The following is a 16,835-nucleotide window of genomic DNA, read 5'->3' as shown; positions in this document are numbered from 1 at the left end:
ACCCTGGGAGAAGGAGCGATGCAGGGCGATCCTCCCGCTGCGATCACCTGACGACTCCCTGCTGGCCTCGTCCAGCACCGAAGAGACATCTTCTGACTGCATTGGTAGCCTCGCAGAGCACCGAATTGGCCACGGAAGAAGCGAGAAGACGGTTGAGAAGGTCCCGGTCGAAGAGGACGATGGCGAACGCGTAGTTACAGCAACACAGGTCAAGCGCAATCCAAGAGAGTACACCGAACAGATAAGCGACACCCTCACTCCTCGGGCACAGCCGGGAAACTCGTCTTGCGCTTCGCCGCGCCCCCTCCGCCTCCTCCTCCTCCTCCCAGCTTCTTCACCGCGCTCGACAAGAGACTCGCCCGTCGTCCGAGTCCTGTCCCACTCCCCTCTTCTGCCTTCGCTGCTGGCTCAGCGACAGGAGAGGGCGACCGACGCGAAAAGAGCGAGAGCGGTCGAGTCGGGCTGAACGGCCTGTCCTTGTCCGACGCCGCGACGCTCGACGCCTTGCGCACATCTACAGGCGCAGGCGTGGGAGAAGATGAGGCGACAGGACTCTTGACGCGCAACCACTGGTCGTCGACCGCCTGCGCCGAAATGGAATTGTTCCGCGAACTTGGGGGCGACGTAGCGGACCGAGGGGAGGTGATCGAGATACTGCCGTACGCCCGAGCTGCGGTAGATATGAAGATAGGTGCGGAGGCGGTATCGGGCGAGAGGGCGGCAAAGCCGGCGGGTTGGTAGGTGGCGGGTTCGGGGAGACGGGCGATCTCGGCCGCAAAGTTCTTCTCGAAGACTGCGCGGGCGGGCGACCGTCAGCCTTGAAGCACGAGAGGACGAGCGCAGGAGTCGACGCACACTTCTCAAGCGTCTCGTGGAAGGCTTGCATGTCGGGCGTGCAAAGCAGCGCATGCAACTTCAAGCACCTCGCAACGGTGACGACCTGCACCGCAAACGACCGTCAGACTGCCTCCAACACATCAAGAAGCGAGTAACGCACGAGCTCATCGATAGCTGTCTCGAGCTGGCGGACGAGCGCGACTTGCGCAGGCGGCGAGTTGGCGATAATTTCGGGCGCGAGGAACGCGCGGCGGTACATCGGCACGCCTTGGTTGACGGGTGCATCGATCACGCCGTTGAGCGCCATTGAGAGTGGGTTGCTGCGCAAGGAGGCGGATCAGATGAGGAGGAGAGCTAGGAGGAAATGCAAGACGCACGTGTTGACTTTCGTCCCCTCCTCGGCCGTCTGCATCACAGCCTTGTACCTCCGCTCCAGCGCCTCGAGCTCCTCACTCTTCGTCGCGATATCCGCCAGGGCGTTCTCAGTAGGCGAAATCTCGATCAGGCGAATCTCGACGACCTCTGAGCGAGGGAGGACAGTCGGGAACGCATCCTCAGTAATCAAGACCGTCTTTTCCGTCCATAGCGCGGTGAAGTCGTTAGTCGAGAGGTTGCGGCCTTGCGCATCTTTGGCCAGGGGGCGAGTGAAGGAGAAGGTCGACCCGTGGTGGAGATGCCAGACTTTGGCGAAGTGCGGGACGTCCTGTGAAAGGAGGAGAGGGTGCGAGCGATCGTATTCGGGCGAGACGGCAGTAATCTGGAGGTATTGCGTCTCGCCGTACTGGATCTCCTCGCCGGGGATGCTGCTCGTCCGAAGCAGTTGCGCGCTGCACGATACCACCCATCACTCATCAGTGAGGTGACAGAGGCGATCGGCCCTAGCGATTGACGCACGATGGATGCTTGTTGAGCATGCGCTCGATGAACGTTCCGAGCGTCTCGGTCTCGCTGCCGCGGTGGATGAACTGCTTGCCGGCGACCGAGGCGGGCCAGTGGCTGCCATAGTAGGCGACGCGGAAGTAGGAGCTGTGCAAGGCGAAGATTAGCGAGAGCAGAATGAGCGAGAGGAGCTGAACGCGCCCAAACTGCCGCTCGGACTTGGCAATGCTAGCAAACAGGTCCGCCTTGATGCGCAGGACACCGGCGAGCTTGACATAGTCGAACGTCTTGGTCTCGTACTGCTTCTCGAGCTCGGTCGCTAGCTCAATCGCCGTCTCCCATGCCTTGCCGCGAGTGAGGTAGTCGATGATGCGGTGGAAGAGCAATTCTCGGCGCGCAAACTCCGTCTGTTTCTGGGAGTCGAGGTCCTGCACGGGGTCGAGCGACGCGGTGTTGTTCCAGTCGTAGAGGTCGGCGTGCAGCTTAAGGGTCAGGCCGGCCTCGACGAAGTTAGCGGCGGCGAGATGGTCTATCGAGGCATGTCGTCAGCGAGGCCTGGAGTACAAGAACCGGTGGACGTACAGTCGACGAGACGCTGGACGTAGCGGACGAAGATGTCGGTTCGGCCGATGCTGCGGATGAACTGGAGGAAGCGAGCGAGTTCAGCGCCGCAAAGAGAATCGATCGGGAATCGCGCTCACCGTCATAAGGCGAAGGGTTGAGGCGATGCGGTCCTCTTGGAACTGTCGAGGTGAATGGTCATCAAATGCTCACTTTCGGGAACAGAGGTGTACGCACCTCGTCGCCCTCGGGCAAAGTCTTGACCGACAGCAACAGCTCGAGGAATGCGTCGACAGATTCGAGGAAGGCGGTGACGCGAGTGCGCTGGTCGTCCTTGAGATCACACTCGCCGAAGAGCTGGCGCAACTCGGCGACGAAGAACGTGCGAGATGCTGCAGCGTCGACGTGGTCGCGGGCGCCGAAGAGCGAGTCGAGGTGGCCGATCGCGGCGGCTTCGAGGGTGTCGAGCTCGCCGTTCAGCTCGTACTGCAGCGCTGTCATCAGTGACGGACGAGCAGGAGGTTCAATGTGCGCTTACGCACCTCGGACAGGATCATTGCGCGAAGCGTTGTTGTACCGACTCGTCGAAGCGAATCGTGCTGAGAGAGGCATGTCGAGAGTACTTTGCCGAGCAGGACAGTCACGAGCTGGACTTGGTAGCCGCCATAGGTCAATACCAAGGGCTGCAAACGGTCGTCAACGAGGGCGAGGGACGTCCAGGCGCGATCGAGGAGAGCAGCGCCCTCCGCTCGCAGATCGCCGGACAGCTGCCACACCGCTCGTCTGGGAATGGAAGCGATCAGCGGCGACTCCTGCGAAGCGGTGAAAGCCGGGACTAACCGCTTCTGCGGCGAGAAGTTCTCGATGGTGCGCTGAGGCCTCGAGACGAGGCTGAGAACCATGCCGAGGTAGTCCTCCCACAGCACGGTCCGGAACGAGAAAGCGGCGTCTTCGAGCGGCAGGAAATGTCGGCGGACAACGACGTCGACAGCCTCGGCGAGCTTGAAAGCGGTGCGGTGGGCGAACAAGTCGAAGGTGAGCCAGGTTTCGGGCAACCTGTCATGCTCGATCGTCGACATCGCGAGGCGGCAGAGCTGGCTCAGCAGCTCGGCGAGGTTGTCGGGACCCTCCACCTCCCGCAGCGAATCGAACCAACCGATGAGAGTCTGCAGCGATGCGAGGTGGATGAGGGCGAGCACCGTGCAGACGGTTTCCCCAATACCGGGCTGAACGGATCGGCGAGTCGCCGACTCGGAGGGTGCGGCGCCAGCGCCGGTCGTCGGTGGACGTGTGACGAGGGAAAAAGGATACGACGAAGGGAAGGTGACCGGTATGTCGAGCAGAGCAGCGCCCGGTGCGCGCTGTCGCTCGATGGCGGCGGTGTTGACGGGGTTCTCGAACTCGTTAAGGCTGTCCAGAAGCAGCGGCACGAGGGAGAGGAGATACTCCGCGTTGTCCTGCTCCTGCGCGGAGAGCGTTCGGTTCGAGCGGGTGTCCGGGCTGACGAGGGCTTTCTGGACGACGTCGACTGCGCTGGCGAGGACGGATGTGGCGAGCCGGAGTTCCTCGACCCAAGCGATGCGGGCCGTATCGCGGGCGACCTGCGATGCGTTTGGCGCGCACATGGCGAGCTCGTCGAACCTGCCGAGACACGCTTTGACAGCTCGGACGAGTCCTGGGACGAATGCTGCACGAGCAGCTGGCGAGGCGAAGGCGGACGAGCGGACCACCTCGTTCAGAAGCAGGAGCCGCCAGACAAGCGCCTTCCCCTTCAGCTCGCCTGTCGACTCGATGAAGGACAGGATGACCTCGATGGTCTCCTCTTCGCCGAAGACTGACGTGAGAAGCGGGAGAATCGAGGCGAAATGCTGAATGAGAAGCGTTTGCGTTCCGACGATGGATGCCGGCCTTGTCGTACGCATGAGCGTGTTGACTTCGGCGAGTAGGCCGACGACCTCGTTTCGGAAGGCCCCTTGTGCGTCGCCTGTGCCGTCATCGCCTTGTGACCGCGAGATCACGTGGGCCCGCAAGGCGAGCCCGAAAAGCCATCGCCAGACCTTGACGCTAGATCGCAACAGGGACGCCGCTGCGGGGTCTTCGGGATGTCGTAGCAGGCTCTGCAGCGTGCGCAAGACGAGACGGCCTGCACTGGGTTCGCTGAAGTGCCGCGCGATGTACTCGTCGAGCGCCTCGCCGAACCCGGTGAAGCGACGGTCGTGCACGATGCCGAGCACCGAGATGAGGGCTTCGTAAGCAGCGCGATCCAGGTGACCGGTCGTATTGGCCGCAGAGGCGAACAGGGCGAAGAGCGCGTCGAGAACATCGCTGTGTAATGCGGAGAGTGAGCTCTTCGACCGAAATCCAATTGGAAGCGGTACGCACGGGAGGAACCTCGCAATCTCCGCCTCGGGACAGAAGCGGAGCTGCACCAAGGTCTCGCTGATCGAGTCGGGCTGACGAACGAGCGTCTCGTGCCATCGGAGCAGGCGCAGCAGGACGTCGTCCTGCGAGAGGGCGGTAGAGACGAGGAACGTGCGAATCTTGATGCTGTCCCTGAGCGGAACGAGGGTCTTGGAAACGCTCGGCGGAATCGACGGAGGTTCGGAGTCGCTGTCGCGTTTTGCGGGAACTTGGAAGTAGAAGGCAGGATTTGCAATGGCCTCGTCGTACTTGTAGAGAACCAGAGAGTGCGTGCCGTCCGCTTGGACCGCCGTCCCGTCGTGCAGGAAGGGAAGAAAGGCGAAGGCGAAAGGCAGATCGCTCCGCGAGTTGCGGTCGCGGACGGTGAGGAAAAGGTGCGAGTCGACGAACTCCTCCGGCGCGAGGCTGACCTTGAAGAGCTCGCCCCAGGAAGGCTTTTCGGCACCCTTGTAGACGGTCGAGACAAAGGCGGAAACGGGTTGTTGTCCCGCACCTCGCGAGAGGGCTCTATCGAGCGGCTGTCCGTACCGACTCCTCGCTTCGGCCGAGACCTCGAAGCTGCCTGCGCTACCGCCAGCGGCTGCGAGCTGTGCGAGACTTCGGACAGTAGCGGTTCCCGAGCCCGACCGATGGAACTCGCCGCTCCAGAGCTTGACGTAGAAGTCGTTCCGCTGCTCCTTCGAGCTGATGTCGGGGAAGTCCAGACGGGGCGTGACGGAACATTCGACGAGGTCGCGTTTATCGTTGTCCGGCGATAGGTACTCGATCTCGACCGTGATGTGCTGGGCATTGGGCGTTTGTTCGAATCGTCTCGTGCGGCTGTGGATGAGGTCTTCGTGGAGGGTCGAAAACGTGCCTTCGTCGACAGGAACGAAGATTGGGACGGCGATGGGCGACTTTCGCGCTGCGACTGCCGCCAGCTCCGCGACGGCTGCTCCGACGGGACGGCGGCAAGACTTGTGACCGGCATCGTCACGGTGCAGCATGGTCTCGGGCGCGGGGGAGACGTCGAGGGTGGCCGGCGAGGGCGCCGAGTCCAGCGAGGCTGCGTCGGAACGGGCGGAGTGGCGCGACGAGGCGAGCGACAGGCCGTTCCGCAACGCCGACCTGGGTGGCGCACTGGCGTTGCTGATGCTGCCCGACGACCTGTAGAAGCCGTTGCGGATGATGCGGCAAACGAGATACACTTCGCTCTGCATGTCGTTCTTGGTGAGGTCGCGGAAGACTGTCTGCCTCGTCTCGTTGCCAGCGAGCGTTCCCTCGTGGTCGATGAGGATGCACGCCTCCTCCGTCACGTACCGCGATTCGACCTTGCTGAACAGCGAGAAGTACAGCTCGAGGGTCTCGCCTGGCGAGGCAAGGTCGCCGCCGACAAGACCTTGGAAGTCGAGGCGGATAGACGACACATGGGTCTGAGACTGCGAAGGGGCTGAGGATGAGTAGGCGAGGGCGACTTGTTCCTTGTCTGCAGCGGAGTCGGGTCAGTGACGCAGCTTAGGCCTGCCAATGAGGGTCATGCTCACAGAGCTCTGGGACCGTCATCCAAGCCTTCTCGTCAACGTCTCCCTCGATGTTCGTCTTCACCAATGCACCCGAATGCGGATGCCGCACGACGATGTCGAGCCCTTGCGCAGCGTTTCCGGCGACGAGATGAGCCACAGCCTCCCGCCGCAGACGAGCAGCGTCGCCACTGCCGAGCGATTTCGACAAGAGTTGTTGTCGCATGGCATGGAGAGCGTCAAAGTGCTCGGCGACGGTTTCGAAGAGCATGTAGTCTCCGCGAACGAGGTGGGTGTGCATCAGGTTCTGCCACTCGCGGAGGGCACAGGCGATCTCGTCGATGAGGGGCTCGTCGAGTCCGCTGCTCGTCTCGTCGCCGCACTTGAGACTGGGAAGCGGAGGTGATGATCGCTCGTCTGTACCGGGTGAAGCCAGGCCAAGCCGGCTCAGTCGGGCTGATTGGAACGATCCGCCGACAGAGCTGAGCGAAGTGATGGAAGCGCGGTTGCGGCTCCGCTTTCTCGGCGAAGCTGGCAGAGTTGACCCGTTTGGCGCCTGGTGTCGTCGTTGTCCATCAGCTCGCCCGTCGGCGTCCTCCGGCTCCTCCTCCTCTTGTAGCGACTCCATCCGCATCCCGCCATTACGTCGCCTTGACGCAGTCCTCTCGAGCTCCGACGTACGAGAAGTGCCGTTCGGCTTGTCGTGACTATCTGGCGGTGCGATTTCGCCCACGACATCATCTTGCAAGGCGATGTGAGCGGCGGGAAAGATGCCGAGGATGGCGTTCGGATCGTCCGTACGGAACGGAGGGTGAGAAGATGCTGCTAGGGCGTACGGATCGACCTGACGGGACGAGGTGCAGAGGACGTATCCGCGGTACCATCGAACGTCTTTCGGCAAGGGCGAAGAAGAATGGAAGACCTCGACGATGTAGACCTCGTCGCCGACCTCGAGTGGGACCTGTGCGTAGGACATTAGCCAGATTGAACGCCTCACGTCGCAACATCGCCCCAACTTCACGACCTCGAGGAGAAGAACCGACCGCCCCCCGACTCTCCGGCCGCAAAGTGGGCTGACGTCTTCCAACAGGCTGCTAATAGCTGCTTGAGACTGTCCCAGGCTCGCGAACGCCCTTGTCGAAGCCATACCTCCCCCACTTCCTCCTCGTCAAACTGATGAAAGGGCTCACACACACCTGGTGAGGGTTCAGCTCCTCCCTGTACTCTGCCACCGCATACACCACCGTCTGCGGCCTCGTCAATGGCAAGAACGAGGCACGGACGATGCCGTGAACCGGTTCGATGAGAGGCTGCCAGGTCCCTTCGACAATGGTGATGGCGCCCTCCGCGAGGCTATCTCCGATAGGCGGGTCGTCGGCGTCCATGGAAGCGAGCCGTCAGATATGCAAGCACCGGTCCAGCGAGCGTTGATAGCGGGAGAGAGCGCGTCGAAAGAAAGCAAGAGGCTTGTCCGTCGCGCTGAGGAAGCGTCCGCCTGTCGACCAGCTTGCTTTGCGGTTCTACCCATGTTGTTCGCATTGTACACTTCGAGCCGTCCACTTGGAGTTCCCAGAGACCAGAACGAAGCGAAGACGGCGGGCGGCAGAGTCTTCAGTTCCTCTTCGCGAACGGCGAAGTGCGTATGAGCGTGTATCAAGCGAGGTCAATAAGGAGATGGCTGGAATGCAGATTAGACGGTACGGATGGCAAGAATCGGGAAGGACGAGAAGAATGCATGCGAAGGGGAAGAGCGAACGAAGGGAAAAGGATATCAAGGAGGCAAGGGAAAGGGTAAGGACAGCCGATGCGGGTTGCGTGTATACTTAACAACGTGTGATGGACATGAGCAGGCGATACAGGAAGTTGGACAAGGCGAAAGGCGGGAAGCGCTGGGGCGAATGGAAGAACGGGCGTCATCTCGTCGCCTCAACGTCCGACGTTCTCGCTCCAAACCGGCTCTCGTGTCCGAGGGTCGATGCTCTGGCACCGCTCTCCGCCAGGGATGAGCAGGTGCCAGTAAAGCGTGTCGCCCGCCTTGAGAAGGCGTTCGCCGTGTCGCGAGCGTGCGGACGAGGCGGCGTCGGCAGCCTCTTCTCCAGCGCTGCGACAGTGTCGGTTCGGTGACGAGGTCGCCACTAGCGCGGAAGACCGGGCGACGAAGGGGTTGTTGACGCCTCTTTCGTCAGGGAAGTACATTCGTTCGCGCGAAGTCACCTCGTTGTGGTGGAAGACATATCGGTGGTGATTCGCCGTTCGCTGATGCTTCTGGACCGACGCCTGCATGGGGAACTTTGTCAGCGACAGCGGAGAGAGCAAGCGCGGCAGGTAGACTCACAGTGCACTTGGCGCAGGGCGAAACGATGTGGTCTGGCATCACGGAGAAGCGACGTGTCAGCAGCTGGAGACAACAGAATGTGCAGAAGCTGACGCACATCCGACGGTCTTGCCGCAACCGTGGCAGTTGATGGAGCTCGTCAAGCAGCTGCACGTCCGCTCAACATGCTCCTCCTCGCCGAGCTCGCCAGGCCAGAACGTCTCCGAGTTCGCAGGCGCGGCGTCGGTGGAGAATAGGACGATGTGAGGCTTGAGGAGGAGGACGGCCTGCAGAAAAGATGAGGACCCGGTCAACTCGTCTTCTTTCGCTGGAATGTGACAACGGCACACTCACCCGCATCCCTCGGTCTGACAGAAAGGTGTCGCAGGTTGCGCATCGAAGAACGTAGACTCGGTGGATGGGGATTGTCGCAGGCTGTTGCGGTCTTGCCGGCTGCTGCAGGTACTGTTCTCGCGACGAGTATTGGTCGCTCCGAGGGTGAGGCTGCGCCGGTCGCTGCGAGTGCATCCACTGCACCTGCTCGTTGCGAGTTGAGCGAGATGAACTGCTGGAGAAGTGAGGCTGGTTGGAGAGGAAGGACTCGGTCGTCGGTGCGTGCGGGTGTGCGACGGGGAATGGGGCATGGGAAGTCGACGGCATCGAGTCGTGCGGGGCGTACTCGAAGACGTCTTGATGGACGCGCTGAGGCGAGGGCGAGGAAAGCCGAGGGTCGCGCATTTCAATCGTGGGAAGAGGTGAAGGCAGGCGAGAGGCGACGTTTGGGAGGGAAAGGAAGGGAACGACGACTCGATCCGACGTTGACGTTCGACCGACGGTAGTTGCGTCGCACAGGAGAGCTGAAGAGGCGCGAGTGCGCTACTGTCTCCTGTACGAATGAGGAGGGGTGGAGGGAGAGGAGGCGGACGGCAGGCGACGAGCGACGGGCGACGGTCGCGAGACTCGGAGAACGAAGTTCGGGCAGGAGTCGATTGCGCTCCTCTGCAGACGGACAGATGAACGACGCAGGCGAGCTGAGCGGGCGTGGGCGGTGGACGGGCGGCGTGCAGGAAAGATGAGTGAGCGTTGGGAGCAAGAGAGAGCGGGAAGCAGAACGGCAAGAGAAGGAAGGACGGCCGAGGGTCACCCGATGCGGGCTGCGTGCGAGGAACGCGAGGGCGAGGCGGCAATTGCTCAGGCGAGGGTCAGTCGCTGGGGTCGCGAAATCGTCGCTCGCCCGCGTGCCTGTGAAGGGAATGATGCGCAGATTGCACGAGGCAGCGCAGTCGATCACTCTGTACCCGACCGAACAGCAGCAGAGAAGCGCGCAGCGGGAGAAGCCCTTCCTCGTCCGGACTCCGCTGCAGACGGCGGCGCCGCCATCTCCAAGGTCCTCGAGGGCGTCCGGCACCCGTATGCGACCCGCCAGCCAGGTAGGTCGACGCCTGACGAGCGGCCCACGAAGCGAGGAATGGACCGGAACAAGGTTCGAAGCAGGCGAGACCCTGCGGCGAGCACGAGGCGAGGAACAGAGCAACCCGATCCATGATGCCCTGGCACTAGACAAGGTTGAGAGTCGTGCCTGACTAGCACAATGAAGTGCAATCGAGAGCAAGGGGTCGCGCATGAGGCAGGTGCGGTCGTCCGTTTGTTCGTTGCATGTCGCGCAAACCTTGGCCAGCCCCCGCCTCTCCGCCCGCCCATCGTCTCCCGCATCTCCCGCGTCAAGGTTGAGGGTATTTGTCCGTCGCTAACGTCGCCGGAGCGGAGCCCACGAGCGGGAGCAGGAATGAAAGGCAAATGACGGGCGACGTCGGTGTTCCTCCGTCAGAGGTGTCCGGCGAACAAGTGTCTATTGCGGGTGCGTCGGAGCGTATGTACAGGGGCTGAGGCTCCTCGTCGAGGGACCCGGTCTAGAGTAGCAGTCCCACGCCTCCCAACAATCCGCCGACAAGGAAGCCAGTTGCGGCAAGCGAGACCTTGCTCCGCCCGCCATCACGCTTCGCAACTCCGCTACTCGGCCCTCCACTCGCAGACTGCGACGGCGCGCTGCCACTCGCGCTTCGAGACGTGGTCGAGTCCGTAGGCGCCGGTTGGGCTCGGCTCAAAGTCGCGACGACGCCGTTCGACGAGTCGTTGGCCGAGTACGAGGGGACAATCTGGGCGAGCACAAAGTTGGTAGGGACATTGAGGTTGACTGAGCCGTTCGTCGGGATCACGGCGGTCAGATTCGCGGTTGCGGCAGAGAGGGCGCTCGAGTTGAAGTAGCGATGATTCGGGTCGACGTTGCTGGGGTGCGAGGCAGATCCGTAAGCGCATGGGAGTGCAGGAGGGCGCGAGACTCACGAGAACTGGCTGATGATGATCTGAGCGACTCGCTGCGAGGTAGCCGAAAAGATCGGGATCGAGCCGTTCAAGTTTCCGCCCGCTGCCATCGTCGAGTTGGCCATCGTAGAGTTGGCCATGGTCGAGTTGGTGAGAGTTGCGTTGGTTGCGTTCATACTGCCAGCGAGCATCGTGTAGTTGAGCATGCAGGACTGCGGCCCAGGATGCAGCTTCTGTCAATCAGCGTGCAAAGATTGGAGTACGATGAGACGCTGGCGCACCTGCTCGCGAGTCGAGTAGAGCACAATACCCTTCGCGCCTAGCTGCTCCGCCTGCTGCAGCACGCTTACCGTCTGCGTCGAGTTGCCGCCCGCAGAGACCGTTCCGTTCGTCGCCGCCGGAATCGAGCTGTTCGCAGGCATCGTGTAATTCTGCATGGCGTCGTCGCAGGAGATGTAGGCGATCCAAGGGATCTGGGTCGAGGTGAAGTTCTGGTTCGCGGTGGTCTCGTTGAAGTAGAGAAGCACGCCCTGCGGACACGGGAGACTGTCAGCCTCCCAGCCATACTGTGCACGTTGGTACGGCTTCCACGCACATAAACGGTCCGATTCTCCGCCGTTCCCGTCGAGTTCTGCAGCAAAGTCAACCCTTCCCTGCGCACGGAGATCCCGATGGTCAGCAATCCGCTCTTTGCAGGCGACACGTTCTGCCTCGCAACGCACTTCATCGTCCCTCGTGCATCATCCGTGCTCCATCCGGTTTGGATCGTCGAGTTCATCGAAGACGACGATCCGGTCGCGAACGCCGGTACCAGTCCCTCGACGGTCACGACGCTCGTCGCATTAGCTGCTCCTGATGCTGTTGCTGCAGCTGCCGATGCGCTCGAGGTCGACGAACCGGCGAGAGACGAGGATGACGGGGTGGAGGAGGAGGAAGCGGAAGAGGACTGCGCGGCGGCGGGGGAGGCGAAGAAGGCGCAGGTGAGACTGAGGGCGGTGGCGAGCGATGCTAGCCGTGTCATGGCGGGCAGGGCGAGCTGTACGAGCGGGTGGAAGGATGGCTGCGGGTCTCTCGTCGGTTGAGGAGCTGCGAGAGATGGGGAGTGTGAGGGTGCTGGCGCGGACGCTGGAAGGTGTCGGCGGGCGGATGCAGCGACTAGACAGCAGCAGCACGAGGCAGCCCGTTTCAACAACCGAAAGTGAGGAGCACAGCGACGTCGAAGACCGAAAGAGGCTCGGTGAGCGACAGGGGGAGCAAGCGACGAGCAGTGAAGAAGGCAGAACACAGGCAAGGCAATGCACAGTGTTCATTGAGCACGCTGAGAGCATTCTACGCCGCCATGATCCGCGCGAGAGCCTCCTTGACCACCTCGTCGTCGAAGAGGCCGTCCTGAGTCGGTCCGACCGCGACAGGCTGGATGTCCAGGGACTGTAGGCGTGAAAGAGTTAAGCGAGGTTCTACGAAAGAGTAGAAGGGAGCGAACACACCCGCAAGACACCCTCGTCGACCTCGACCTTGCCGTTCCGCAGGTAAACCAGATGCGTAACGACGTCCTTTGGCTCGCACTGCCTCTGCCCTTCCGCAAAGCTCCTGCCACATGTCTCTGCCAACGCCCACACGTAGTCCACGGCATCGTAGTCAGGCGTCTCGCGGTCGTCCGTCGCATTGAGCAACAGGACCTTTTTGGCGATGTTTCCCCGCGCAACGAGTTCTCCGACTGGCTTGAGTGCGAGACATGGGACGATGGAGGTGTAGAGCGAGCCAGGTGCATAGACGAGGATTGAGGCGTCGCGGAGGGATTGGAGGAAGGTCGAGTTTGGCCGGGGGTGAATCTCCAGGCCGTGAGTCGAGAGGTAGAAGATCCGGCGGATACGAGAGGGAAGAGGTGGGATCTCGGAGGCGTCTTTCGTGAACTCGAGGTTCCGCGAGCGGGTTGCGATAGGCGACAGTGGCGAGGGAGAGATGATGTCGGCATCGGGCGAGACAGAGAGGGTGAATTCCGGTGATAGCGGTAGGGGCGCGTGGTCCTCGTCTTCTTCTGCGCCGAGTACTGGCGGTTCGGGGAAAGAAGGTGTCGTTGCGCGGGTGAGGGGAAAGACCGCTTCCGCTCGCAGGCCCGCTCCTCCGACAGTCTCCTTCGTCGAGAGAGCATTGTCAGGTCCACACGGATGCGAGATCTCGCTCTGACCGGCGATGATCGAGCCGTCTTCGAGTTCGGCAGCGATAGTGACCGTCGAGCTTGTGTTGATGACGGGAATGACGCGGATCGAGTCTTGCGAGATGCCCGTCACCGAGACGAAGAGGAAAATGGCCGAGGGAACCTGTGGAGTGCGAAAGTAGGTCAGGCTGTGTCTCTCGAGGTGAGCAGACAGCGCTTCCAACTGTAGAAGGACTTGAACGTACGGAGCCGAGGAAGAGGGACGCTCCGCTGAGGAATAAGTTGCCGATCGAGGCCTTCTTGAAGTTGAAGCCCTACTCGAGGCTGACTGTAAGTATTTCGCGCTGGCAAGGAAGTGACGGAAGACTCGCTCGCTGCGCCTTCTTGAGGATGGCGTTCTGGAGGTAGACGAGGAACGAGCGGATCGTCTCCTTCCGGTCGCCTGGGATACCCTGTCATCCAACGCGGAGAAGGGTGAGTACGACCGGTGAAGAGACTGAGATCGGGCGAACTAGCGAAACGGAGCTTCCGCCCGACACGAAAAGTCGCCGCAAACGTCTCGACTCACCCGCCATAGCCTGTGCGTTCCCTCGACAATGTCTCCCCACTCCTGTTTGACAGCTGAATGAGACGTGCCCTCGCCGCCCGGTAGCCGATACTCGAGTAAGCGGCGAATGCAGTCGAGAGGGGAGCCGGCGGGACTTGGTGGGATAAGGCGGATGAGACGTGAGCGGATGTCGCCTAGTGCTGGACCGCCTGCGAAGTTAGCACGAGCGGCGTCAGCGGAGAACCGGCACGAGACGTGGGAGTGGATGCACCCAGGACCCGCTGAATCTCGCTACTGCTTCCTCCGTCGTCCGATACCGGCAAGCAGTACGACACCATCGATCCATTGAATGCTCCAAGGACCGCATTGCATCCTGTTCCACCGCCTAGCACGCAGAAGTGCTGGTCTTCGAGGCGGAGTCGAGGAGGAGGAGCGGGCGTATTTGACCGCCGAGGTGTCGAGTCGGCGCCATTCGGTGAGGTAGACAATACTGATAGGTCAGACAAGTCGACTGCCGCCATCTGACGTGAGAGAGAGTGACACGCCAACGCTGGACGAGGCGGGAGAGGAGGGATGTCGAGAGAGCGGAGAACAGCGCAAGGGAGCCGCGTCCTTGGTTCGATATGGTCCCGTAAGATGTAAAAGCCTCTGCAGATAGCTGGAGGGCCCCAGCAAGCCGTATGAGGACGAGTTCGCTCGCGGTGATGAAGTGGGGGAGGCAGACGACGGAGTTGCCCTCGACACCTCGCTCGACTCGACTCGCTTGAGACGCTGACACGATGAAGGGAATCGGAAAGGCTTTCGCGCGCGGTCAGTCGTCCTCCCTAGGCTTGCCAACCCTTCCCACTCCTTATACCGACCCTCCACCGCCTCCCGAAGGGACGGTGGTGGTTCTCTGCGATCACGCCGCCTGAGGGCTTCGGTCGGCGACCAGTTGAGTGTCTAGGGGCCTCGAAGACGCTGGGACGATCGCTGGGCGGCTGCGAGAGCGTCGAGGCGGACTTGGAGGGATGGATGACACTGCGCACTCCCTTGGCGGGCGTACATACTGACCTTGCCGTACCCTCCGCAGCGCCGCACATGATCGGAAGTAAGGTTGGGATGGGCAAACAGAGCGTCGATGCCGAGACGAACGAGCTTGTCAGGAAGTTCAGCGGTCTCGAAGGTGTGTTTCCGCCTTCGCTCGTATGACCACTTCGTTGCTGACCTGTTCGTCTCGCAGAGTACACCGCAAAGCTTGTCAAGGACTCGAGCAGCTTCCGCGACAGCGTCGCTAGTACGTCCGTCCAGTTCAGCTCCAACGCTTTCCCGACTGACCTCTCCCGCAGGCATGCTCACGTCCGGCGCCGGCTTCGCAACGGCCTTCTCGACCCTCTTCAACCCGCTCGTCGACGAAGGCTCGCTCACCGCCCGCCACCCCGAGGCCGAGACGACCCTGCGCAACATCGACCACTACCACGAGCTCATGGCCGAGTTGCGCGATGCGATCCAGCCTGAACTCGAGCTGGTTGACGCGAGGGTCACGGCCCCTCTCAAAGAGTACCAGGTGCGTTGCGCTGTCGCGCTGCTTATCGTCAATCTGCTGAGCAAGGGGTCGCCCATGCAGGAGCTGCTTAAGAAGATTCGCAAGACTATCACGAAGCGCGAGCACAAGGTGCGTTTCGCCGGTCTCCCCCGCTTGACCGATCGATTTACGCCTCGCACGCACAGCTCGTCGACTACGACCGCCACAACAACTCCTACAACAAGCTGAAGGACAAGAAGGAGAAGTCGCTTTCGGACGAGAAGAACCTCTTCAAGTACGAGCAGGAACTCGAAATTGCGACGCAGGAGTATGAGCACTACAATAAGTGCGCAGAGGTTGCTCGTCTACTTTCGCCCGCCGCTGACCTTGCCCATCCTCTCGCAGCATGCTCAAGGCGGAGATTCCGCACTTCATCGCGCTCTCGACGAGCCTCATCTCGCCCATCTTCCAGACTTTCTACTACATCGAGATTGGCATCCTCTGTGCGTGACGGATTTGCTCAACGGTACGGGCCTTCCTGACAAGTGCTCTTCGCCCACAGACACCCTTCTCGAGAAGATGCAGGCTTTCGCGACTTCGACGTACGGCGCCGACGCTCTCGCGACTGACGGCCTCGAGACGATGCACTACGAGCGCATGGGTGATGTGCCCGAGCGGATCGAGGCTTTGAGCATCACCAAGCGATTCACTTCGACCGGTTCGTCCCCTCACTCTGCCCGTCCTCCTTCGTTGACTGACTCTCGTCTCGATGATGCAGCCAAGTTCATGTCGCAGCACCGCGCCAACTCTGGCTCCGAGACCGGCTCGCTTCACCGCGCCAGCTCGACCTACTCCTCCTCCTCCCTCGGCCGCAGCGGCACCTCTTCCTCCTTTGCTCGACCTGGCGCGAGCGACGCTGCTCCTCCCGCGTACTCGCCACCCGCCGTCAGCCCCGGCTTGGCGGGCAAGAGGCCGCCGCCGCCTCCTCCGCCTGGTCGACCCGGCGCGGCGGCGAAGAAGGAGTACGTCACGGCGCTGTACGACTATACCGCGCAGGTGCGTTCTCGTCTATCACCGACTCGCTCTAGCTCCCGTGCTAACCCGTGACTCTCGCACAGGCCGGCGGCGACTTGTCGTTCCAGGCGGGCGACAGGATCGAGATCGTCAAGCGCACCGAGTCGGACCAGGACTGGTGGACCGGGCGGCTCAACGGACAGGAGGGGCAGTTCCCCGCCAACTACACGCAGCTCTGAGTAAGAGAGCGCGCGAGGCGGAACCTTTCAGGCTGCAATTGCAACGTCTGTATCGATGTGTGGCAGTTTCCTCCTCCGCGGGCTCGTTTGTTTATGTCAAGCTAGGCTCGTGGATGGTAGAAAGACACGTTCGTTCGGCGCATGCTTCATACCGCCGCCCTTCCCCTTCTGCTCTCATCGCCTCAGCTCTTTGCGGTTGACAGTTCACGCTCACCGCGCCAGGTCAGCCGGCTGCTCCTGCACCGGCTTGTTCGCACTCTCTGGACGTGGTCACAGCTCGACTAGCCTCCGCGAGGCCCACCTCGCGCCTGTACACCCGCTTCTACGCCTCATCTCCCCAACCTCGCTTGCGGCTGTGAGGCCTTGTGCGGGCAGGGCGACACCATCTGAGCATATTCTCGACCGCTTTGACGCTTTCCTCTCCATCTCGGACCGCCCTTTTCGGCGAGCGCCCCCTTCACACAGCTCCCACCAACAGGTGCAAAGTCTCACAATCGCCGGTTCGAGAGGTGGCTCAGGCCCCTTCTGCCAGGTGAGGCT

General features: G+C 61.8%; 5 protein-coding genes across 5 annotated transcripts; 1 reads left to right on the top strand and 4 right to left on the bottom strand.

Moving 5' to 3' along the window:
* Nucleotides 1-254: 254 nt before the first annotated feature.
* Nucleotides 255-7,582, bottom strand: RHTO_08108 (dedicator of cytokinesis 3/4/5; the record flags this gene model as incomplete). Its single annotated transcript, XM_016421762.1, has 14 exons — nt 255-793; nt 856-940; nt 998-1,157; nt 1,215-1,664; nt 1,732-1,863; nt 1,924-2,245; nt 2,299-2,359; nt 2,418-2,459; nt 2,515-2,763; nt 2,820-3,060; nt 3,118-4,602; nt 4,660-6,163; nt 6,222-7,158; nt 7,394-7,582. The coding sequence occupies 14 exons, from the start codon at nt 7,580-7,582 to the stop codon at nt 255-257; spliced, it is 6,396 nt and encodes a 2,131-aa protein (XP_016273874.1).
* A 541-nt stretch (nt 7,583-8,123) lies between these two features.
* RHTO_08107 (zinc finger, C2H2-type domain containing protein) lies at nt 8,124-9,249 on the bottom strand (the record flags this gene model as incomplete). The annotated part of the gene is made up of 4 exons (XM_016421761.1): nt 8,124-8,474; nt 8,533-8,564; nt 8,630-8,798; nt 8,866-9,249. The coding sequence occupies 4 exons, from the start codon at nt 9,247-9,249 to the stop codon at nt 8,124-8,126; spliced, it is 936 nt and encodes a 311-aa protein (XP_016273873.1).
* A 1,172-nt stretch (nt 9,250-10,421) lies between these two features.
* RHTO_08106 (uncharacterized protein) lies at nt 10,422-11,854 on the bottom strand (the record flags this gene model as incomplete). The annotated part of the gene is made up of 5 exons (XM_016421760.1): nt 10,422-10,797; nt 10,855-11,045; nt 11,115-11,363; nt 11,429-11,486; nt 11,556-11,854. 5 exons carry the CDS (start codon nt 11,852-11,854, stop codon nt 10,422-10,424), a joined length of 1,173 nt encoding a protein of 390 aa, XP_016273872.1.
* Nucleotides 11,855-12,162: 308 nt separating this feature from the next.
* Nucleotides 12,163-14,059, bottom strand: RHTO_08105 (LPPG:FO 2-phospho-L-lactate transferase CofD/UPF0052; the record flags this gene model as incomplete). Its single annotated transcript, XM_016421759.1, has 5 exons — nt 12,163-12,261; nt 12,321-13,154; nt 13,237-13,305; nt 13,560-13,747; nt 13,810-14,059. 5 exons carry the CDS (start codon nt 14,057-14,059, stop codon nt 12,163-12,165), a joined length of 1,440 nt encoding a protein of 479 aa, XP_016273871.1.
* A 258-nt stretch (nt 14,060-14,317) lies between these two features.
* RHTO_08104 (BAR adaptor protein) lies at nt 14,318-16,295 on the top strand (the record flags this gene model as incomplete). The annotated part of the gene is made up of 10 exons (XM_016421758.1): nt 14,318-14,348; nt 14,611-14,703; nt 14,761-14,814; nt 14,867-15,084; nt 15,145-15,192; nt 15,249-15,388; nt 15,448-15,545; nt 15,605-15,760; nt 15,821-16,098; nt 16,161-16,295. 10 exons carry the CDS (start codon nt 14,318-14,320, stop codon nt 16,293-16,295), a joined length of 1,251 nt encoding a protein of 416 aa, XP_016273870.1.
* Nucleotides 16,296-16,835: the final 540 nt, after the last annotated feature.

Source organism: Rhodotorula toruloides (genome assembly GCF_000320785.1).
Source record: "Rhodotorula toruloides NP11 unplaced genomic scaffold Scaffold9, whole genome shotgun sequence".
Taxonomy (NCBI): domain Eukaryota; kingdom Fungi; phylum Basidiomycota; class Microbotryomycetes; order Sporidiobolales; family Sporidiobolaceae; genus Rhodotorula; species Rhodotorula toruloides.
The sequence above is the reverse complement of the archived record's forward strand: the minus strand, read 5'-3'. Positions and strand labels throughout refer to the sequence as shown.